Raw genomic sequence first — 24,382 nt, 5'->3', positions numbered from 1 at the left:
ACAGACGAGTAAAACACTGATGCTGGTTAGAGTGCCTGACTGTGGTGAATTAGTTCATTTGAAATTACCCTAACATTGATATAATGTAAAATTTTATTTAAAATAAATGAAGATGTTCTTGTTTTATCTGTTGCTACATAGTAAACCACTCTAAAACTTATAGGCTTAAAACAGCACTTTATTTATTTAAAAAATCAAGTTTATAGAAACAGAGTAGAAAGTGGTTGCCGGGGACTAGGGGTTGGGGGAAACAGGGAAAGCTTGGTACCTCTCCAAATTTTCAAGGGTACAAACTTTCAACTACGAGATGAATAAGGTCTGAGGATCTAATGTACAACATGGTAACTGTAGTTGATAACACTGTATTATATAATTGAAATTTGCTGAGAGTAGAACTTAAATGGTCTCACTGCACCCCACCCCCCAAAAGGTAAGTATGTGAGGTGAGGGATGGATTATTGAGGCAAGGGGGGAAGTCCTTTCACAGTGTATAAGCATATCTAATCATCACGTTGTATACTTTAAATATCTTACAATTTTATTTGTCAGGTATACCTCAGTAAAGCTGAAAAATCTAACTCTTTATTAGATCTCACAATTCTATAGATTGGCTGGGCAGTCCTTGTACAAGTCTTACTTGGAGTCTTTCATGAGTTTGCTGTGACATGGCATTTGGAGCTGGTGCTCCTCTCTGTGGTCTCCTTCTGCATGTTTCTTTAGCCCATTCCTTCACTCAACATAGAGGAAACACTTGGTGCCAGGCACTATCCAGGTGTTGAGATAAAATGTACTGAATAAGGCAAATGAGGGCCAGACCCTCGTGGAGCTTACATACTTAAGTTCTTACACTGCAAAGAATAAGTAAGTAAACACATATGTTATAAGGTAATGTCGGTGGGTGGGAGGCTACTTTGGAGTGATCAGTGAAGCCCTCTTTGAAGTGACATTTGAAGACCTGCTGTGCAGATGTCCAGGGCTGGAAAGAACTTGGAGATTGGAAGGAAAACCACAAAGGCCGACGTGTTTAGGGAGCAGTGAGTGAGGAGAGTGACTAGGTTAGGTCACAGAGGTAGTCAGAGGCCAGGTCATGAGGGGCCCTGGAAGCCATGGGAAGGACTTTGGGTGTCATCTTGGGTAATGGGAAGCAATGGGAGGGTTTTAAGTCATAAATTGTGTTGATTTTCATGTTTAAAAGAACACTCCACTCTCACCTTAGAGAAAGGATTGCAGGGGTCAGCAATGAAAGCAGGGGGACTAAACAGGTTACTGTAGTAGGTGATGGGGGTTTGGACAAGAGTAGCAGTAATTGTGGGAAGCAGATCACTCATATTTTGAAGGAGTTTCCAATAAGTACTGCTGATGGATTGCGTTCGGGGGATGAAGAGAAAGGAGAAAACAGAGGTCTCACAAGTGTCTCCTCCTGAGCAGCGGAGTGAATGCAGTACAGTTCACTGAGGGGAAGGAGTCTGGTGGAAGAACAGATTTTTTTTATTTCGGGAGAAGGCAAGGAGGAAAATCTTAAATTCCACTTGTACGTGTTTAGCTATATCATGCTCCCTTGATAATCTGTAATTGAACTGTATAATTTAAGGTTCATCCTCATCTGTGCAAGGATGAGCCATGATACAATAAAAAGTGCCATACTGCCTGGGAAATTAGAGTTAGGGACATGTATTTAAAGTATAAGTTATTTTACTTTTTAAAGAATCAACAGAATACAGTAATCCAATCATAAAGGACGGTCAAATGTGCTTACACATTTTCAAGAAATCAATCATCTAAATTATTAATAATAAGTAGTTCATTTGTGTCCTTTTTATTTTTAGATTTCAAATATAAGGAATATCATATGGCATTTTTCTTTCTCTTTCTGGCTTCTCTTAGAATGATAATCTCCAGGTCCATCCATGTTGCTGCAGATGGCATTATTTTATTCTTTTTATGGCTGAGTAGCATTCCATTGTGTGTGTGTGTTTATCCAGTCATCTGTTGATGGACATTTAGGTTGCTTCCATATCTTGGCTATTGTAAATAGTGCTGCCATGAACATTGGGGTGCATGTGTCTTTTCGAATTATATTCTTCTCTAGGTATATGCCCAGGAGTGGGATCGCTGGATCATATGGTAACTCTAGTTTTAGTTTTTAAGGAACCTCCATATTGTCCTCCATAGTGGCTGCACCAATTTACATTCCCACCAACCACGTAGGAGGGTTCTAAAGTATAAGTTCTTAAAGTTAGTATCTTTCTGGTTAGAATAATTGCTACCAGCTATTGAGGGGTTTTTATTTGTTTGAACCATATGAAATGGTAGATATTGGCAATTTTAAACTTAAAAATGGCAATGCCATGTGGTTTGTCTCAGTATATACTGGCCATGGAACTATGTGTTTACCTATAAATGAATGAAAATCCACAAAAACCCTTAATGTAACCTTTTAATAACTTATGATTGATAAATTGGAAGTTTGGAAAGAAGTTAAATAACCTGCCCAAAGTCTGATGACAAGTAAGTAGGCAGGCAAGAATCAAAGCGAGGTCTTTCTGACATAGCATCTGGACTCTTAGCCACAAAGTTACACCACTCAGATTTCCAGCCAGAGTCCTGCTGCCTTCTCCGAAATGTGAACAGCTTCAGATCCAAAAGACAGATACACAGACACAAGAGGGCTTGGTCTGACAGAATGAAGAATTGCTGACTGTCTCCCTCCTCTAGAGAGCCAAGTCCAAGTGGACCTTGCAAGTCAGTATTACATTTTAGAAGTAAATGCAATGAACAGAGAGAAACCAGACAGTGAGTTAACACTATTAAAGGTTGCTGAAAATTTCCCATCAAATTTATTTCTTCAAGAGGTTTCCAGCTTCTCTTCCACATTTATCACCAAAACGCTCTACCAATACATTAAATATAAAATGAGGGATTCTAACCTCGGAGGAAATTTAATGCCACAGGCTGGAGCATGTGACCAGTCAATGAGCTGTAACCACTTTTATCAAATGCCTTATAGCACATCTAATACCATGCTCTCCAGCATTTCTATGCACTATGAAAAGTGGTACCATTAGTGAGTGAGAGTATGGAAATAAGTAAAATACATTATCAATTATAGGGACTTCAAGCTTTCCCCTCTTTACGTAATTTATAGATTATCTGGATTTCAGTAAAATGAAGAAACTCTTCATTTATTTATTCTAACACTGTGAATCAATTAGGAACTCTGTAGGGACAGAGAATGACTCTGTCCGTTTGATCAGTTAGTAATTAGCTGTGTAAGTCAAAGGTTAAAAAAAGTTTACATGACTAGAAAACTTTCTGTCTGCCCTTGGGAAGGATATTTCCCACAGAGCGCTTACATTGAGAATGTCAGTGAGAGTCAGCAGTCCTTCATGGTGGTGAATAGCAGAAATAGGCACTTGTCAATTAAATCACCCTCCTGTTAACACAAAATTGAATTCTCAGTTTAATAACCAAATGAATGTGTTCTTCAGTGCTTTAGAGATTAAGGGCTGAGTATAGTAGCTAGTTCCCAAATTGGTCCAAAAAATAAGGACTGTACTTACTAATCTCTAAGTTCTCAGCCGCTTGGATAGTATTTTAATAATAGTAAATCCTGCATCCTCACTGCTTGCCACATATCATGCTGTGTGCTTTACCAACACCTTTTCATTTAAATCTAACAGTCCTATGAGATAGATTATATCTTTGTTTTTGACCAAAGCGTAGAGATGTTAAGTAACTTCCCAGGGTCCAAAAGTAGTGCAGAGCTGGATTTAAACACAGTTATTTGACCTCAAAACCCATGTATATATAACGGTGGAGCAAATTACTATGACTTTACTCTTAGTAGGGGTAGTAAACGGCAGTGTTTATTTTTAAAGGTTGTCAGAGAGCCTAGAGTCTTGAACCCAGCCTGAAAACTGGCTGTGTGTGCTGGCCTCTTTGGTGATTCTTTGTAGTCTTAAAAAGTTACATATTGAATTTTTTTTCTACAACTCGTTTCACTGAAAAATAATTATTTTGTGGCTGAGATCAATATTTAGTCAATCAAATGTGTATGATCACTAATAGAGATGGATTATTTAGTGATTTTTCTTGGCTTTGGCAACTATACAAAAAAACACATAGTAAGAAAGAATTGTGGCAGGACAACCTTTCAAAGCATTAATTTCTAGGTGCTCCCTCGTCTCCCAGACTGTCCAGATGAATAGCCATGTGTCATAAGAAAATCAAGATGACAAATATTCAACCATATTCAAAAAAGCTGCTGACTGAGGCCTACATGGAAAGATTCAGGTACATTCAGACTGACCGTTTGCTCGCAGAGATGAGCTGAAGGATGCTCTAAGCTTGAGGAGAACAGTGGGAGAAGCAGGCAACAGGGACAAGAAGGCACGCGGGAAAGAAACCCCGAGCCCTCTCCAGAGCCTCCCTGGTGATTGCCCAGAGCCAGGGCGCCGCTGAGAAGCTGAGGCAGAGCGGAGTTGATCCTCTTGTCATTCTGCAGGCTCTGCTGTCCATCACTTGTCCAGTTTGAAGTGTTGCTTGCCATTGTCAGGAATCTTTCTGTATTCTGATTGATCATCTCTTGGGAATGTCCCTCATCGAACAGCTCAGGACACTTGTAAACACCATTTTGCTGCTTCTGCCCCCAGATTGGAGAGTAGAAGACTTGTAGTCCTGGATGGGGGACAGTGGAGAAGGTCTGCATACTTTCTGGGGCAATGTTGGTGACAGCTTTCTTTAGTCCAAAGAAAGCAGGATTATTTGGAATCAATGTGAAATCATCCATTGAGCCGGGATAGCAGAGGAGCCCACTACCCCGTTACAGCGTTAAGACATGTCTCGTCCCAGGCAGAGAATGTTAGAGCTGGAAGAGAACTTGGAGACCGTCTGGTCCTACCCTCCTCATAGTACAGGAGGCCCAGAGAGGAGACCTGACTTTTTGAGGTCAAACGGCTGGCTTTTAAGTAGTGGCTTAGCCAGAGCCAGAAATAAGATGTCCTGAGTGAGTTTAATTCCCTCTCCACTGCACAGCACAGGTAAAACCTGGTGTGGGGGCTCTTTCTTTAGTGGCAGATTTTTCTCTGATCCTCCCTCAAGTCCTAAGTTGAATGGAGGACCCAGTTCCTAAGTCCTTAGAAGCCCAAATTCAATAATAGCTCAACAGTGATGCCAAACTTAAGGTTTTTTGTTGGATTAAGTTACTTTATTGCCTAAAGATATAGTGAAGAGATTTTTTAAATAAGTGGGAGAGCCATGACTGCTTATAGACAGTGCTGCTTTCATAGAGACTCTACAAGACTGCTCACGTGTGCCTGGGTGCTCAGGTGGCCCGATGTGCTCAACTACGTTGAACAAAGTCCAAGCTTCTTTCCTTGGGATAATGAGGAACTGACCTTCTTTATAGCTATGCCTGTGCCTTCTCCTCATTCTTCCATGAATACTTGTCAATGGAATTTTTACAGATGGAGAAGGAGGTTTTTGTCGTATCACCCAGCATTTCTCTATCATGATCACTTTGTAATTTATACTCCCCCAAACAACTGACCTCTGGTTATTTTCAGTGACTTCACACCACTCACCATTATTACACCAACAAAACTCATCAAGGTGCACTTTCTACATTTGCTCTTCATGAACTTCTGTTCCCTTTATAGGTTTTTATGTCTTTAGAAACTTTTTCTTTTAGAAAAATACTAGTCTTGTGCACCACTTTATGTATGTGAGTGTATTTAAATAGTTTCTTTTTTTTTTTTTTTGTAGCAGGTCAAAAACTTTAAAGACTTCTCTTAGAGAGGTATTGATGGAGCCTTCAAATAAATCTTTGTTTATAGGACACAGGAATAGCGAGATGTTAATCAGTCAAAAATGTTTCTCACAAATATTAAGTTGACTTCCAACTAACATTTTATACTCTTATGAACATTTCACACATTGTTCCTGTTCAACCAACTTCAGAAGTTCATGGAAAAGTTGAGTGGTAGGTTGGGTAATAGGGTAACACAATGGGAGCCTTTTTTCCAAGGCTGGCATGTGAATAAAGTACCTGCAAATCATAAAAAGAAACAAAACAGCTTTAAAAACAAGACTTTTTCACACTGGTCACATCAGTATGTGCGCACTTACTGGGGTAGGGGTGTTAGACAGGTGGGAGTCTAACCCAGAGACTCCAGCGACATTTTTAACCCTCCAGCCTCCCCCATTTGTGACCAAGAAGATCTCTGGTATGTGTGCCTTTCAGCTCACTGGAGCACTTTACTTCAGCAAAGAAAGTGAATTGCATTAATAATGCATCAGTTATCAAAGCATTAATAAGCAAGCCAGGACTGGCCTTACCACAGTGTGAGCTGAGGCTCCTGCCTCTTGTATTTGCAAGCCGTACACAGCATGGAGTTGAAATGGGTCAAGCTGGGGTGACCACTAAGGCCAAGTCAAGAGGGAAGAGGAGGGTTTGTCCCCACAGCCTCACTAAAACTACAGTGGACCCTTGAACAACCTGGGTGTGAACTGCACGAGTCCACTTATACCTGGAATTTTTCAATAAATATACAAAAATATATGTGTAGAACATCGTGTGCAAGACTAGTATGGAAGTGGATAGCCCATCTGTATAAGGCATAAGATGAGTAATGTTTAATGTAAAATTAATAATGTGTTAGTTTTCTTATTACTGTTTTATAACTTCACTTTATAATAAAAATATTACATACCATATAGTATGCTTCTCCCTCTTGTACCTGAAGAAGCTGGGTATCAGGCTATCATCACAGGTAAGTGTTTTTTTGTTTTTTTTTTTAAGGTAACAATGTTTCCAATACTATATTATGACTATGACTATGGTACTATATGCCATATAATTTTTATAACAACGTATTCATTATTGTATAAGCTAGGCTACCACGAAGCAATCATATTGCTGTTTCTTTGTTATCATGCATGAATTGTATACCTGTAAATAAATGTGAATTTCTCTTTCACATTATCTTTTCATTTTTGATTCTAGTGTTAGTAATGCATGTGATATCTGCGATGTTTTGTATCATGTAAGACAATATTGATGTAGGTACTGATAGATGGTTCATCTTTTAAAGACAATGTAAACTTACTGTATCAATTAATACAGTACAGTACTCTGAATATGTTTTCTCTTCCTTATGATTTTCTTAATAATGTTGACTTTTCTCTAGCTGCCTTTATTGTAAGAATACAGTATATAACACATATACAAAAATATTTGTTAATAAACTGTTCATGGCATCAGTATAGCTTCTGGTCAACAGTACGCTACTGGTAGTGCAATTTGGGGGGAGTCAGAAGTTATATGTGGATATTGAACTGCGTGGGGGTTGGCGCCCCCCAACCACAACATTATTCATGGGTCAGCTGTATAGGGAAGGCCAGGAAGAGACAAAAGTTAAGGAAATCTTTAGCCAGCCCCTTGGATGTTTTTAAAGATTCCTTCTCAACCCTGGGTGCACATTAGAATCACCTGGGGAGTGTTTTTTTTTTTAATGTCATTACCCCACCCCAGACAAACTGAACAGAATTTCTACATGTGAGACCTGCGTATCAGTGTTTTTTAATACTCACTCTGCTGATTCTAATGCGTGGCAGGTTGAAAATCACGTGTGTAAAAACAAGGATCACAAACCTAAATGCCCACAGATAACAGAATAGGAGGAAGGGTAAGAGTAAGGACAGAGAGAGGGTCAGTGGCAAACTAAACTGTACATAATCCACCTAAGAAGGTAGCTGCTTTTGCGCTGCAGCCAACTGTCGCCATGTAAGGGTGTGATGCTGTTCTTGCCATTGTTCAGATTTTTAAAAGTACAACTAATTTTTAAAAATTGCTTTCTGTGATCCATGCTACAATATGGATGAACCTTGAAAACATCATGCTAAGTAAAAGAAGCCAAACACAAAGGCCCTGTGTTGCATGATTCCATGTGTATGAAATGTCCAGGATAGGCAAATCCACAGAGACAGAAAGTAGATTAGTGGTTGCCAGGGGCTGGGGTGTGACTGCTTCACCGGTACCAGGTTTCTTTGTGGGTGATGAAAGCGTTCTGCAATTAGACAGTGGTGATCGTTGTAAAGCACTGTGAAATGTATTAAAAGCCACTGAACTGCATATTTTAAAATGTTTAATGGTGAATTTCATGCTGTATGAATTTTACCTCAAAAAAGTGAAGAAGAAATTGGGTTGTGTGGAACAACTCAGAGTGGGCCAAACAAAACCCTTGTATGGGAGCCATAATGGAACCTTTGGTATAAAACCACATAAAGGAAAAACAGGGTGTACAAATTGGGCTGAAAACAATTTTTAAAGCAAATCTAAGGCCATAATATATGCCTCCACATCCTTATATATGTCTCCCTCCAAACTGGTAGCAAAGCAATGCCTGCTGCACCCTTTTCATCTTAAATCAGACACAACCTGGGTTTTCTCCTTGATAGGTGCCAGTGCAGGGCGGCACCGTTAAGTGCACCTGGCTTTGCCAGCCTATAAATAGAAGTAGGAACCCCTGAGGTGCAGAACAAGCAGGCTGATGAAACGAATGCTTGCTGCTGTTCTTTCATACTGTTTTGTTCCTGAGAGTAAGAGAGGGGTAAATGAAACAACAAAACAACAAACCCCTGATAATTGCATTCATTGTTCCTCCTTTTTCAGTTGTTTTTCTTTCCCAGTGACTCAGGTAATTCACAGTCCATAATATATCACCTCCTTCAGTAGGGTTTGTTAAGCTTAATCACTCACAGCATGTTAAAAGCATTAATGGTTCTGTGAGATAGAGGCTGGCTGTAATAAAGACACTGACTGAGAAACACTTCTTCAAATAGAGCTTGATTTCCACCAGTCTTTTCTGGCCTGGGAACATACTTCAAATGGCAGTGGTTCTTAGAGCCTTCCTCTCCCCCACCCCCCATCCTACCTTACCACGGTAAGGTAACTATTTCATCAGAGTAAAATATTATTAAAAACAAAAATAGAATTTCCCATCATCACTTGATCTTCTAAATATTGGGCCATGTGGTAGTTTTGCATGAAAATCAGAAATGAGTGGATTCAGACTTTGTCTTACCTGAATTCTTCTCTGTAGTCATTCCTAATATACTCCGCCAAAGTCTTGCTGTGCTGCAGGCAGCTCTTGAGGATGTAAAACTGCTGGTACAGCAGAACTGCTTGGCCAGGGCTTAGCAGCTGATACGAAGCTGAAAGCCCCTTCACCACTTGTTTCACAATACTGGCCACAAAAGTAATCTAGACAAGGAAGATGCAGTTACATGGAGGCTGCATGCCACCTGTAAGAGACCTACTTCAGCTGGAATCTCAACTATAAATCTAGGCTGAAGTCCTTAGCACCCTTATGAACCAGTGTCCTTGCACTTTTTCTCACTGAAATGGCACTGGGAAAGCACCAGACCATAGAACATTTGGGTTTACCAATTGTCCCCCTTCAAGCAGGATCATAGCTAGTACTGACTGGCAAAAAAGATTGGCTCCAAAGTGGAAGGAGAACATTAGAAGCAGGTGTGGGGATGAAAGGGGAGGGAAAAGGGTTTTTCTTCTATTCTCCTGTTAAGAGCAAATGGGGTCTCTTTTCGCTCCCTCATCTTCGGAGATGGCCCACGTTCTGTCTGTGAAGTGTGTATCTACTTTACTTTAACCTGAGCACTCAACCCCCACACCTCGTGGCCTTTCTGTCGCCTTCTGAAACAGCCTACACTCTATGTAGTATGAATCTTTCTAAATAAATCTACCTTTACTCATTAAAAAAAAAAAAACAAATGGCCCACAGAGATCAACTGCCTGTGACTTTTAAAGAAGGATCTTACAAGGCAGTGCTTCTCAAAATTTAGCATGCATAAAAAACCACCTAGACAACTCACAAAACATGCCGAATCCTGGGTCCTACCTCCCGATACTTATCATAAACAGTTCTCATGAGTTTGTTCCCTGGTCCACACCTTGAGAAACACGAAGTGAGAAAGCAGAGAAAGCGAGGCCTGACACAAGCAAGTGATGTTGGTGTCACTGTTAGCTGGGGCTTTCGTCAAGAGCACTTCTGCTGTCATTTCTTGGGGGGAATTAAAATAATAAGCAAATAATATAAAACAAAAACAATGGATTCCACAAGTCTTTTTTGGTGTGGGGGAGTGCATTTTCAAACTACTATCTATAAATTTAGGCTACTGTAAAAAACAGAAAGGAATAAAGTGCCCTTTCAGGCTGTAACCAGCGGGTCATTCTGTACGCCCATTAAATTAGTACCAATAAATGTGTTGCCTTTTCTACTGATGTTGCTACTGACCCTTCCTAAGTCACGCAGGAGATTCGAAGTGAAATTTCCCCTGTCCAGATCCATGTACACATATTGACCAAATACTGTGTCAGGCAAACACAGGTTGAAGTCAGAGAGTCTGGAGCAGTGAAACAAAACAACGCCCACTGAGGATTAAACTTTTACTGTCTCTAGCATTTTGCTCTAACCAAGTAAGAGAATCAGCCGGAGCTGCCTGGCATGCAGGTGTATTCAGTGATCCCAACTCTTTCCTTGCTTGCAGATTTTTCTCAAATGATCTGTTTCTACCCAAACTCCTTAGAACTGGGTTAATATTGAAGCTTTCAACAGTGTTAGTGGTCCTTCTGCCATCTTTCATCCTGACGTGCTTTATGGTCACAGAACGGCCTCATATTCAAATCAGTTCCTTTGGTGAACCAACCCTAGAGGTTGATAAGGAAACTTTCCTGTTGCTTGGAGTTCTTAGGACCCCAAATTTCACATATCAGTTTAGACGACGGGGTCTGCAACCACTGCCCAAAAAAAGTAAGGGTCTTGTGTCTTGCAAATATGAGCTTCTGTTGCTGGGAGTGACTGTAACGTTACAACACTCCTTGAAGTGGGCCTGAGACCGGTTAGGGTTTGGCTGCTAAGCGGGGGGCGAATGCTTGGGCTTAGTCTCTGTACAAGGCAGGTGACTCTACTACTGACAAGTGTACCCTCTCACTCTAGCCAGGTTTTTGTAAATATGTGTCACAGAGATCTGGCAAGAGAATCTAGATTCCCTAGGACAGACTCAGCATCACTCTAGAAAAATAGCTCGAAGCAGGAAACCACTGATGATCAAGGGAGGCATGTTCATTTATGGGAAGAAAACATAAACCACATATCAACCCTCCCCGAGCAATGAAAATTCAGTTTGGATTCCAACCTTTTGAAAAAAATTCTAATTAAATATATGCTTATTGAATGTATGAATACATGAATGAGTAAGGGGAAAATAAGTTTGGGGAGATGAGAAGAGATTAAGGGATAAAGCCTTCATGAGAACTGAGCATCTATTATGTGCCTAGTACAATAGACACAGCTCCTATCCTTAAGGCACCTGGAGTCTGTCTGGGGAGGAGACAGTGTATCAGTCATGACAGACTAGGTTATGCTGTGGTAACAGATTTCACAAAATATCAGTGCTTTGCTTAATACAACAAAGGTTTATTATTTGCTCACACTCTATGTCCGTTAAGGGTCGCTAGGGGGTTCTGCTCACTGTAGTCACTCAGGACCGTATGGAATGTTGCCAGTCACCATGTCAGAAGGAAAAGAGAAAGCAGAGAAGCATTGCACTAGCTCCTTAAACTTTGGGGGGGGGGGGGGGGCAAGAAGTGACATAGGTTCCTTCTGCTCACATTCCATTGGCCAAAGTGAAAAACAGAGAACCATCTAATCTCAAGTGGGGAGGGATATGTGCCTGGAAAGAGAGAGCCAGAATGTGTGTGGATGCTAATGGCTGCCACAGGAAAGAATCAATAATAAATAAATGGAGACTGCAGCAGTGACAAGTCCTACGAAAGAAAGGAAGGAGACACCATGCTGTGACTGTGTGCCAATAATGGGGACTCTGACGTAGTCAGAGGCGAGAGAGTCGTCCCCCTTCCCCACAGCAGGAAGGGGCACTGAGGCCTGAAGGACGAGTAGGAGTGAACTAGGTGGAAGAGGGAAGGAAACGCACTTCAGGCAGACAGACAGAAGGAATGGTGAAGACGCTGGGATGGAGTTGGGGGTGTTGGGGTTGGGCTGTGAGTATGAGAGCCGCGTAGCTGGAAGAGTGAAGAACCATATGAGGCTGTAGAGTTGTAACATGCATGGCCTTGAGGCCATATTAGGGATTTTAGTCTTTTTATTTTTTTATTTTTTAAGCTTTTTTGGGGAGGGGAGATAATTAGGTTTATCTAAGTTTTTTTTCTTAATGAAAGTACACTGGGGATTGAACCCAGGACCTCTTGCATGCTAAACACACACTCTACTACTGAGCTGTACCCTTCCCTAGGAGTTCAGTCTTTATTCATTGTCTTTATTTGTTATGAGAGGTTTAAAGCAAGGGATGACTTAATCAGATTTTTATTTTGAGTAGATTCCTCTGACTGTAGTCCGGTGGGAAGATAGGACAGACCATGTAGATGGTACTGTAGTGTCAAGGAGAGAGACGGTGATACTACAGACCAGGATCCTGGCTGCCAGGACAGGGTGGCCAGAGTATTCCAAGTCTTATAGTCATACTCGCCAACTTGCACTCACTGTTTAAGATAAATGTTCATTTTTTTCACTTAATTATACAGCCAATATTTTAATATTCTGTTTTCTACATATATCTTAGGGCTTTTCGTTAAATAAAGATCACATTTAAGATGTCATTTCAGTACCTTAAACATTCAGGTCCCAAATATAAAAACATTTTATTTTAATCACTAAAATCATCAAATTTGCATTTTCTTCTGTTTTATAAACTTGACTACTTATGGAGAAATTTTGTGTTTTATTAATTAAGCACAAGAGCATCGGGGGAGAGCATAGCTCAAGTGGTAGAGCACGTGCTTAGCATGCATGAGGTCTTGGGTTCAATCCCCAGTACCTCCATCAAGAAACTAACTAAATAAATAAAACTAATTACCTCCCCCTGCAAAAAAAAAAAAAAAATTAAGCACAAGAGCATCTGTTTCATTAGCCTTGAGTGGTAGTTTTGTTTTTGCTTCTGGGTACTTACTATGGGAGGACAACTTTGTAGAAAGGACATCATCCAGCTAATAGCAAACTTCGTTGACCCCAATCCAAGATTTCCCTAAAAGACTCAAGGAAATAAACAAGTTATATTCATGAAGTTCAAATTGTACCTAAAAAGATACTCATTCTCAAATACATTTTATCCTGATTAATCAAGTCTTTAAAATCACTATTTAGGAAAAAATGCTGCATGAACACTTAAGAGCAAAAGTAGTACTATCATGTAAATCAGCCAATTTTGGAGATTATCTCTAATATAAGCATTTTAAGGTATATTATGAATCATATAGATATAATAGTCATGACACATATAATAATCATACAATATAGTATATATAATACAAACATATATTGTACCTGCTGAAAGACAAGGAGTATCTCATATAAAAGTGCTGTAGCTGTATCTGTATATTCCAGGACAAGCTTCTGTAACTGGAATTTTAAATCGTAATCAGTATCATTGGCAGAGCCAGAAAATGGTAGTTTCTCCTGGTTCTCTTTAGGTACTTATAAAAAAATTTCTTTTGATTAACAGAAAGTATTATTAGTGTGGTCAGTTTTCTTACTCCATTTGACTCAGTCATTCTCAAAAAAGTGGCTCTCATAAAAATGTCACATTTAATAATGGCTAAGAAAGTGGGTCAGGGTAAGCCTACAGAATACTAACACACAAAAAGAGTTGCACACTTGATTTGCAAAACCATTCAGATCAACCACCCTGCTTCCTTTCAAGAATGTAGAATTATGCTCCCCAGAATTAAGGTGGGCAATTCTTGAAATTTAGCCTTGTGCCCCACTTAAAGTATAACTCCTTCTGTGGTATGGGTAAATATACGGTTGGAGACATTTTGTTGTTATCCTCAAGAACTGCAAACAGTTGGGGAGGCTGTCTTCTAGCCCGAAGGCCGCTTGGTGCATGAGAACTGTGTCTGTGAGCATGCTACAGGCTAACACACTTTCCCTGACAGTATTCTTTGCAAAGAAGAGCTCTAGTTTGAAGTTTCCCTGTCTATTAGACCTTGGAATCAGAATTTATGTGATTTGCTCATGGCTTCACTAACAGCCCAGGTGCAAAAGATCAGCAGGTCTGAAAACAGGAAATTCAGACCTGTCTATACTGCCCACTAGAAACTTTCATGTGGAAATATCAAAAGCAAATCAAAGAAACTAATCCAAAACCAAGCTCATTATTTCCCCTTTAAACCTATTCTTCTTGTAATTTTTATCTGACCCCCAGGCCAGAATCTAAAAGTCATCTAATCTTCACTTTTTATTTTTCCATCAACCTATCAACTCAATTTCCTAAAAATTTCTGGAATCTCTCCTCTTCCCAACTACCGTCCCTTTTCTTCATTTATTTATTCAACAAATATGCATCAGACAGTGTGCTAGTTGGGGATACAATGGAGAGTAACAGAGACATGGTCTCAGCCCTCATGGAATATACAGTCTAGTGGGGAACAGATGTTAATCTAATAATCACATCAATAAATGCACAGTTACAGACTGAGACCAGGGCTATGAGAGAAAAGCATGGAAAGTTAGGAGAGCTCTAAAAAGAAAGCCTAGTCTCGTTTGGGGGTCAAGAGAGGGCTCCCTTCTGGCCCATATCATCCCTCACCTGGACTACAGCACTAGCTTCTTAACAACTCTGCCTGGCTTAGTCTTGCTTCCATCCTCCTCTTTAATCCCTAATCCACTTACTACGCTGTTGAAATTGGTATCGTAGATGCGTTATGTACAGTCTGTAATAATATACTGATGTTATATTTGACTAACATCTCTCAATCCAGCCAGACTATAAACTAATGAGGGCAGAGATTGTGTCTGTTTTGCTTTTTGTTTAGACCCCACTTCCTTCCACACTGTTTAGCTCATAATAGATGCTCAGTAAACATTTATTGAAAGAATGAGTGAATTTAAGAGTTCTCTAAAACATAACTCTGTATGTTCAAGAACTATCAAATCATGTCTCATCCTTTAAAACAAATTCTGTGTTGGCCTGATCAAAATAAACTAACAACAATCTGATTTATTATCTCAGAATAAGTACAATCTAGGCACTTTGATACCACTAATGTTTTAGTAAAACTTTAGGAAAACAAGTAACTCTCACTAAGTTTGCACTACTTAGATAGGTAAGGAAATGATAAGCAAAGGTAAGAGTATTAACCCTAAAATCTCTAAGATAGTGCTTTTTTTACCCACTAGACCCCTGTGGAATTATAAATATGTAAATATTTTGTATAGAGATAAATATAAAGAGATTTATCTAATATATACAGACTACTAATTATTTTTCTTAGTATGCATACTTTAAAACACAAAATGTATATAATATTCATATTGACAGAATAGCTATCTAAATTTTGAGGTTAATGAACTATTTACTCTTTGATTTAATTATATTTGTTTTTTTGTATACGTAATTTTTTATTGAAGTATAATCAGTTACAATGTGTCAATTTCTGGTGTACAGCACAATGCTTCAGTCATACATAAATATACATATATTCGTTTTCATATTCTTTTTCACCATAAATTAGTACAAGATATCGAATATAGTTCCCTGTGCTATAATTTTATTTCTGTATTCTACAATGTCATGGTCCACATAGAAGAACCCAGGACCCCTATATGTCGTATTTAGTCTGTTCCAAAATTCTCATCTCACCTCAGCATCAAAAGACATCTCAACTAAATTTGAATCAGCCACCAACTGGATGTCAAACACAGGACAAGATTTTGGGATCTGAGGCTCGCTAATTAAAATTACCAAGAGATTAAATAATGTTCCCCTGAAAAAAAACAAAGGCAATTAGTGAGTAAAGTTCAAGAAGAAAAACAATGATGCCAGGTTTGCAGACACTGAATATAATTATACTTAAAAGTATGAAGCATTGCAGACCATTCTTTTTTTTTTTTTATTGAGGTGAAGTTGATCTATAATATTACATTAGTTTCAGGTGCACAATATAGTGTTTCAAAAATTTTATAGATTGTACTCCATTTATAGTTATAAAATATTATATTCCCTGTGCTATATAACATACCCTTACACTTTATTCATTTTATACATAGTAGTTTGTACCTCTTAACCCCCTACCTCTATCTTGCCCCTCCCCACTTCCCTCTCCTAGTAACCACTAGTTTGTTCTCTATATCGGTGAGTTTGTTTCTTTTTTGTTTCTATTCACTAGTTTTATTTTTCAGGTTCCACATATAGGTGAAATCATACAGTACTTGTCTTTCTCTGTCTGACTTATTTCACTAAGCATAATACCCTCCAAGTCCATCCACAGTGTTGCAAATGGCAAAATTTCATTCTTTTTCTATAGCTGAGTAGTATTCCATTGTGTGTGTATGTATGTATGTGTATATACACACACACACACAATGTCTTCTTTATTCATTCATCTGTTGATGGACACTAAGGTTGCTTCTATATCTTGATAATTGTAAATAATGCTGGTATGAATATTGGGGTGCATGTATCTTATCGATTAGTGTTTTCATTTTCTTCAGATATATATCCAGGAGTGGAATTTGGGGGTCATATGGTAGTTGTGTTTTTCAGTTTTTTGAGAAACTTCCATACTCCATACCGTTTTCCACAGTAGCTGCACCAATTTACATTCCCACCAACAGTGTACAAGAGTTCCCTTTTTCCTACATCCTCCCCAACATTTGTTATTTGCGGTCTTTTTGATAGTAGCCATTCTGACAGGTGTGAGGTGCTGTCTCACTGTGGCTTTGATTTGCATTTCTCTGATGATTAGTGATGTTGAGCATCTTTTCATGTGCCTGTTGGCCATCTCACGTGTCTTATAGTTTTCCGAGTATAGGTCTTTTACCTCCTTAGGTAGATTTATTCCTAGATATTTTATTCTTCTTGATGTGATTGTAAATGAGATTGTTTTATTTTTGTTATTGGTTAAGTGGTAGCTCATCATGGTTTTTTTATTGAAGTATAGATGATGTACAATATTATATAATTTATAGCTGTACAGTACAGTGATTCATAATTTTTAAAGGTTATACTCCATTTATAGTTATTATAAAACATTGACTGTATTCTCCATGTTGTACAATATATCCTTATAGTTTATTTTATACATAATAGTTTGTACCTTTTATTCTCCTACCCCTATGTTGCCCTTCCTGGGATTGTTTTCTTAATCTCTCTTTCTGATAGTTTATTGTTAGCATATAGAAATGCCACAGATTTCTATATACTAATTTTGTATCCTGCAACTTTACCAAATTCAGTGTTGAGCTCTGGAAGCTTTTGGTAGTGACTGTAGACCATTCTTGACTGAACTTTTGGATCCTTAGACATGCAGTTAAATATCTAGTGATAAGCCATTTAAGTGAGAATATAATTTCCTGGTCTTTTGGCTTAGAGCAAATACAGTTCTACAAGTTCCTGTAGCGTGGAAATCTTAGGAAATCTGGACTTAATGGGAAATTTGGGTGATTTCAATTATAGCAGTATTTTCCAAAGGGCTTTTTTATGGATTACTAATTCCAGGCAATATTACAGTCAAAATAAGATTCTGTGGTCAATGGAGGTATAGGAAACACTTGGGTAAACCAAGTTCATTGGGTAGCTTTACTTCAGGACTTCTAAGAGGTTTTAACATGCAAATGTGCACTGTGTATCTCCGGGACAAAGAAACAGTATGAAGCATTTCTTTAAATGCTTATCACTTTTAAGTTTTTTGATGCTAGAAACCTTGGTTTTAAGAAAGCATTTCAGAGGTATACTTTTCCACTATTAATAAATAAAACTAGTGTTCCAACTTCAAGTCTTTTGCTTTCAAACATAGTGTACAGTCCATTAACATACACTAATGACTCACTTAAATGTTACTACGTATTTGAATAATGTATCATACTATTTGAAAATAAAAAGGCACACACACACAAAATCACAATTCAAAACGTGCATCCTGAGATGCTGGGTTAGTAATCCCATTTTCATATGTGTAGTATGAAAAGGAGCTGAAGGCACACCACCCAAAAAAATCAGTTGCCTCACTGAAGACAATTATCAGAGTAGCTTTGACAGATAGAAGCAGTAAAAGAATTTACATATAGGACTGTATAAAAAAAAAAAACCCTCCATAACCCTAAGCATTCCTTTCATGATGGAATAAAGAAGAATATAAACAATTCTTGCTTAGTAATATTTGAGGCTTCACAATCTTTTTATAATCATTTAAATCATTGCCATGATTAGAAATTTACCAAAATTCTAATAAAAATACAATTCCCCTCCTTTCTCCAACTCAAAAAACAAGTCTAGGTCTCATATCTGCAAAAGAGGAAGCATGTTATTTAGCACATTGCTCAGAAAGCAGGATACATCCTACAGGATATTTGTTAATGTTTTATTCAGGGTGTTTTAAATCAGCCAATCTATTTTTAGGAGACACTTCCAAATCAACAAAGCACTCCATTTAGAAGCTTTTCCTGATATTAAATTTGAATCGACATGCCATTCACTGCTATATTTAATTATAGTCCTTTATTTTCAGCAACAGCTTCTTTTCAAAGGATCATATATCCTAGACTAAGAGAAGGAATTCTTAAATTCTGGGTTGCTTGCTGTGAGAATACATGAATTCAGCTATCATAATACTGAAAACAAATGAAAGGGTTATGGCACATTTCAAGAATACAATGAAGTGGGCTGAACTGTTAAGTCTCCACTTACGAAAAAAATAGAGGAAAAATGCTGAAATGAATAAATGCTTTTTTATTTGCTCAAGTGGAATTTAATTTGAAATCTATCCCTTCTGCCAACTCAATTTAAAATCCATTAAGCCAATAATAGATAAAAGAAACTTTAATCTAAAATGGTGGTTTCATCCTGAAAATAAATTTATTATAGGATTGATATCACACCCTTAAAAATGGTACCAACAGTTTGATACTTTGATTGTTTAGGTTGTTATTATTTCCAGTGTAAGAATTTTTAATGTATTACAGTATCTTAATATATAAACTTTGAAGGGCAAACTCATAGTCTCATAAGTCAATCTATGTTATTGTGGTAGGCAGAATTTTAATATGGCTTCCACGATTTCCAACCCAGGTATATATACTCCATATCATGCCTTCCCCTTAAGTATAGTCAAGACCTGTGAATATGTTAGGCTGTCACTCTTGTGATTATGTTATGTTGGATGAGAAAGGTGAAGGGGTTTTTCAAATGAAATTAAAATCCCCTATTAGTTGACTTTTGAGTTCATCAAAGGGAGATTATCCTGGGAGGGCCTGATTGAATGAGCCCTTTAAAAGAGAGTTTAGATGTTCCCTGAACTCAGAGATATTCTTCCGCCAAGAAGCAAACTGTCATAAGTTTTACAGCTGTAGGGACATTAATTCTGCTAATGACTACCCAGATGAGCTTGGAAGAGCGCCCCAAGCCTCAGATGAGACTGCAGTCCTAGCCTGCTGACTGCAGCCTTGTGAGACCCTGAGCAGAGGATCCAGCTAAGCTGTGCCCAGATTTCCTGACCTACAGAAAGTGTGAGAAAATAAATGTATGTTGTTTGAAGCCACATAAATTTATGGTAACTTTCTAGATGGCAATAGAAGATTATTAGTGATACTAGATATTTACTGTGCTAGTTCATGGTATGGGTAACCTGATTTGACCACATGCATATCAGAATTGACCGAAAAGTTAGTATTACAACTAGATTCTACCATAGCACTATAATATATGTATCAAAGGACACGAAAAGAATTAGTCATATCAGGAAAGAGGCTTGACATAGTAGGGTGGATATGGTCAAACAAAGTTAAGACAACAATCAAAATGCAATCCTTTGTAACAGAGATTGGTAAGAATGTTTTTTTGTTTTTCCAACTTGGATAGAGAAAGGTTGGGACAAAAAGGTAGACAAAAAGAGTAACATGATTTAGCAATAATTTCAAAGTGGGAGAAGACAGAAATATGAGAAATAATCTTGACTCTCTCGGAGATTGGGGAAATGGCAGTGCTATCAGCTGCAAAGAAGTATGCAGAGACAATACCAGAGTATCCTTCCCTTGTATGCCATACAGCGAGGGCCTATAAACTGTGCCTGCAGGCCAGGCAGCCCAGAGCCTACTTTTGTAAATAAAGCTTTACTGGAGCACAGCCATGCCCACTCCTTTGCATAGTGTCTGTGGCCGCTTTTGTACTACAAAGGCAGAATTAAGTCGTTTCCGCAGAAACTCTATGACCTGAAAAGCCAAAATAATTTACTCTATGGCCTTTTACAGAAGTGTTTGACCACCCCTGTCACAAAGCATCGTATGCCCCTAGTCCCTGGCACATAGCACGTTGCTTAAAGTATGTTAGTGAATATTATCATTAAAATTTATTTGTAAAGGTCTCTAATAATAGCCAGGACAAGTATTATTAAAAGTGCTTATTCTTCCCTGTGGTTCAAATGTTTTGGAGTCCATGGCTCTCACCCTTCTTCCACCTTCTAATGCAAGAAACGTAGATAAATAATTGGAGAGAGTAGGAAAAAAATACTAAGATTTTTGCCAGAACACTACCCAAGGATGTAATTCATAGTCTATAAATCTTATAAAAAGGTCAAGCAGGTAATACGCAAAACACGTAAACACATAGTTTCTGTGGCAAAGAATGCTCTCGTCCTTCACTATACATTCTTCCATTCTTCATTTAAATAACAGATGGCCCCATTGCTGTCTAAAGTTTAGCTAGGCACGTGCCGTCCAGTTGCAGACACATTTTGCAGCCTCTCTTGCCGCTAGAAATGGCCATATGCCTAAAGTCCTCGCTGACAGAGTGTGAGCAAAAGTCTATCACACCTTGCTTAAATAGGAAATTTGCTTGCCCTTTACTTCCCAATTAATCTGTTCATCACAGAAGGAAGTGAGAGACAAAAGAGTTTAATATATTTACAAGGGGGCTGAAGAGAAAAGCCAGAGAGTTACGAGTTTTGGAAGACACTCAACAGAGTAGTTAATGGGCTGCAAATACAAGGGTTTCAATTTTTTAAAGACCTTACTTCTTAGCTGCTAATGTGTTCAGACGTGATGATTCAGTTTCTGTTTCTCTGAACATTAGTCCCAGAGTCTGTATAATTTCAATGCACGCCCTAGAAAACAAAGAGGCAAAAATCATGGAAATGGCATGATTTCATTACAAGTTCAGAATTCCACAAAATCAGTTATCCTCAATAGAACTGCATTCAGATACCCAGGGGGGAAAAAAGTATAGGAAGAAAATTCTTTACATCAAATTGTCAACATCGGTTGAGTGCCTACTCTGTGATTGCTGCATAGTAAACACTCAAAAGTATTTTTTGAATGAATGAATGAATAGGTGGATGTCAGGAAGAAAAGTCATTTTCATAGTGGTTTAACTGTTTCAAGTAGGTAACATTTGTCTCAAAATTTCAAAGGTAAAAAGAGTATATACAGTGAAAAGTGCCTTTCTTTCATACATCCATTTTTTTCTCCCTTTTGAGACAGCCAGTATTTACTAGTTTCTAGTGTAGTTTTTCTTTTAAAATTAGAACAAAATGAATGCTGTTTTTAAAAAATCTAGGGGCGGAGGGTAATAGCTCAATGAGAGAGCACATGGTGAGCATGCATGAGGTCCTGGGTTCAATCCCCAGTACATCTAAAAAAAAAAAAGTTAGAAAAAAAAAAAAAACCTATGTGAAGCAAAACTTGCAGCACCATTAATCATTAATACATTATATATTTTGTCCAGTGCCTTCCACTTTTCTTTAACACCTTAGGGGAAAAATACCTATGATTATCCAGCCCGTACTTACACCAGCTCATCAGCCCTTTGGCTTTTATTTTGAAGCGCATTCTTATCCCTAGACTCTGGCAAGTACTCATGAAGTTTGTTCACTAGGAAATTGAAAAGGTCACTGGTCTGTGAAAGCAAGCAGGAAAGAAGATGGCAATTAAGGTATCTGTTGGCAAAACTCTCCCTCCTTACATAATAAAAATAAGAAGTGATTTACAATATCTCTCATTTACACTAACACAACCCAAATTGAAAATATACGTTTACTTACAACCAGGAGACCACTATCCTGGTGCACAGAGCCAGAGCTAACACCTAGCAGGTGATGCTGGGAGATGCCTTCTAGGCCCAGCTTGGCTGTTAATATTGACAATCATCCAGAATTAGGTGTGTAATTTCAGGCAACTCATTCCATCACCTTGGAATAATAATATTAAATGGGGGCCACTATAATTCCTGCCTTTCCAAGTAAGTTGACCTTTGTGAGGATACAATGAAATAACTAACACTGTAAATCGACTATACTTCAATAAAAAATAAGAATTAAAAAGAAAAGAGTGGGGGAACAAGTTTTTGTGTGTTTTCCTATCCAGTCTCATGAGATAATTGAGCATGAAATAAGCACTGGCCCATAAAATCAGGCAAGATGGTACTAATGAAAAATGGAATGTAATTGCTTCTCTTTTCTATGTCTCTATTACTCATTTTTTCTCCAGGACTTTCATTTCCTAGTGGCAATTTAGACTCTTTGTTTAGACAGGTATATGTGTGCTCCGACTGAGGTGATCCGGCCTGAGAAGAGGCTGAGGATGGCAAGTGGGGAGAGGGACAAGAGGAGCAGGAAGTACACCCTGGCCCTCTCAGAAGTGCCAGGGTTCACCCAGTGCCCGGACAAATTAGCAGAGTGGCAGTTGTCCACACTGACTCTGCAGCCACGTTCTTTGAGTTCAAGTCCCAGCTCTGCCACTGGGTAGCAGTAGGACATGTGGCAAATTACTTCTACATTCCATGACTCAGTTTCTTCATCGCTCATGAGGTTGATGTTAGGATTAAATAGGATTTTATTTGTAAAGCCCGAACAGTACTCAGCGTATTGTAAGTGCTTAATAAATGTCTGTTATTATTGTGATCTCCCACCTGCTCAGTGGTTCAGAAATTTTCACTTTTAAAATGACTTCCGCCTACCAGCAACAACATGAAAGAGTCTCAAAAGTATTATGTCAAAAGAAGCCAAACACAAAAGAATACATAGTGTATCATGCCATTTAAGTGGAATTCTAGGACAAGCAAAACTAATCTATGGTGACGGAAAGCAAGTATTTGCCTGAGGCCAGGGAAACTGATTGCCAAAGGGCACAAGGTAGCCTTAAAGAGTGATAGAAATGTTCTAAATCTTGACTGGGGTGGTGGTCATACAGATGTATACATTTGTGAAAACTCTTTAAACTGTACTCTTAAAAAGAGTGCATTTTATTATATGTAAATTGGACCCCAATAATTTCTCCAAAGAAGGTATACAGATTGCCAATAAACATATGAAAAAATGCTCAACATCAATAATCATCAGAGAAATGTAAATCAAAGCTGCTAGATGCCCCTTCATACCCATTAGAATGGCTGCTATCAAAATAAATCAGTAAATAACAAGAGTTGTCAGGATGTTGAAAAGCTGAAACCCTTATGCAGTGTTGGTAGAAATGTGAAATGGTATAGCTGCTGGGAAAAACAGTATAGCGGTGCCTCAGAAAATTAAAAATAGAACTACCATATGATTTAGCAATTCTGCTTCTGACGGTACTCCCAAAAGAAACGGAAGAAGGGTCTCAATGAGATATTTACACAACCATGTTCATAATATTATTCACAATAGCTAAAATGTGGAAGCTCATCAGTGGATGAATGGATAAATAAAATGTGGTACATACATACGTGGAATATTATTCAGCCTTAAAAGGAAGGAATTCTGACATACACTGTAACATCAGTGAACCTGGGAGACATCGTGCTAAGTGAAATAAGCCAGTCACAAAATGACAAATACTGTATGATTCCACTTACATGAGATATTTAGAGTAATCAAACTCATGGAAGCACAAAAATGGTGGTTTCTAGGGGCTGGAGGGAAGGGAAAATGGGGAGCTCTCGTTTAATGAGTATAGTTTCAGTTTTGTAAGACGAAAAGAGTTCTGGAGATGGACGGTGGTGATGGTTACACAACATGGACATGTTTAACACCGAGCTATACGCTTAAAAATGATTAAGATGGTAAATTTTATGTTATATGTATTTTACCATAATTTAAAAATTGAACGGAAAAAGCTTAATGAGAAAATAGAGGGTTGGGAAAGAACATGAATAGAGAACTCTTTCATTCATTCATTGAACAGGTTAACTATCGATCCCAGCCTGTGGCAGGTACTATACTAAGTAATGAGAATAACATCTTGAGCAAAACAGACAAGCTGGACATGGTGTCTGTACTCCTAAAGCTCACAGTTGAGTCAACCTATGAAAATGTGTTCTCATA

At 38.3% G+C, this 24,382-nt stretch overlaps 2 protein-coding genes across 3 annotated transcripts in view; one reads left to right on the top strand and one right to left on the bottom strand.

Annotated features, from left to right (window-relative positions):
- Nucleotides 1-24,382, top strand: part of XPOT (exportin for tRNA) — a 134,090-nt gene that overhangs the window by 21,530 nt on the left and 88,178 nt on the right. The gene's annotated exons all lie outside the window — the stretch shown is intronic.
- Nucleotides 4,357-24,382, bottom strand: part of C11H12orf56 (chromosome 11 C12orf56 homolog) — a 68,415-nt gene continuing 48,389 nt past the window's right edge. Inside the window, exons 7-13 of the mRNA XM_031462771.2 lie at nucleotides 21,875-21,981; nucleotides 21,101-21,190; nucleotides 15,736-15,859; nucleotides 13,419-13,493; nucleotides 13,045-13,119; nucleotides 9,084-9,262; nucleotides 4,357-6,046 (exon numbers count right to left, since the gene is read on the bottom strand). Coding sequence (XP_031318631.2) covers nucleotides 5,917-6,046; nucleotides 9,084-9,262; nucleotides 13,045-13,119; nucleotides 13,419-13,493; nucleotides 15,736-15,859; nucleotides 21,101-21,190; nucleotides 21,875-21,981 — 780 coding nt within the window. The 3' untranslated portion in view covers nucleotides 4,357-5,916. The remainder of the gene's footprint in view (nucleotides 6,047-9,083; nucleotides 9,263-13,044; nucleotides 13,120-13,418; nucleotides 13,494-15,735; nucleotides 15,860-21,100; nucleotides 21,191-21,874; nucleotides 21,982-24,382) is intronic.

Source organism: Camelus dromedarius, chromosome 11 (assembly GCF_036321535.1).
Source record: "Camelus dromedarius isolate mCamDro1 chromosome 11, mCamDro1.pat, whole genome shotgun sequence".
Classification (NCBI taxonomy): domain Eukaryota; kingdom Metazoa; phylum Chordata; class Mammalia; order Artiodactyla; family Camelidae; genus Camelus; species Camelus dromedarius.
Note: the sequence above shows the minus strand (reverse complement) of the source record. Positions and strands in the feature narration are given on the sequence as shown.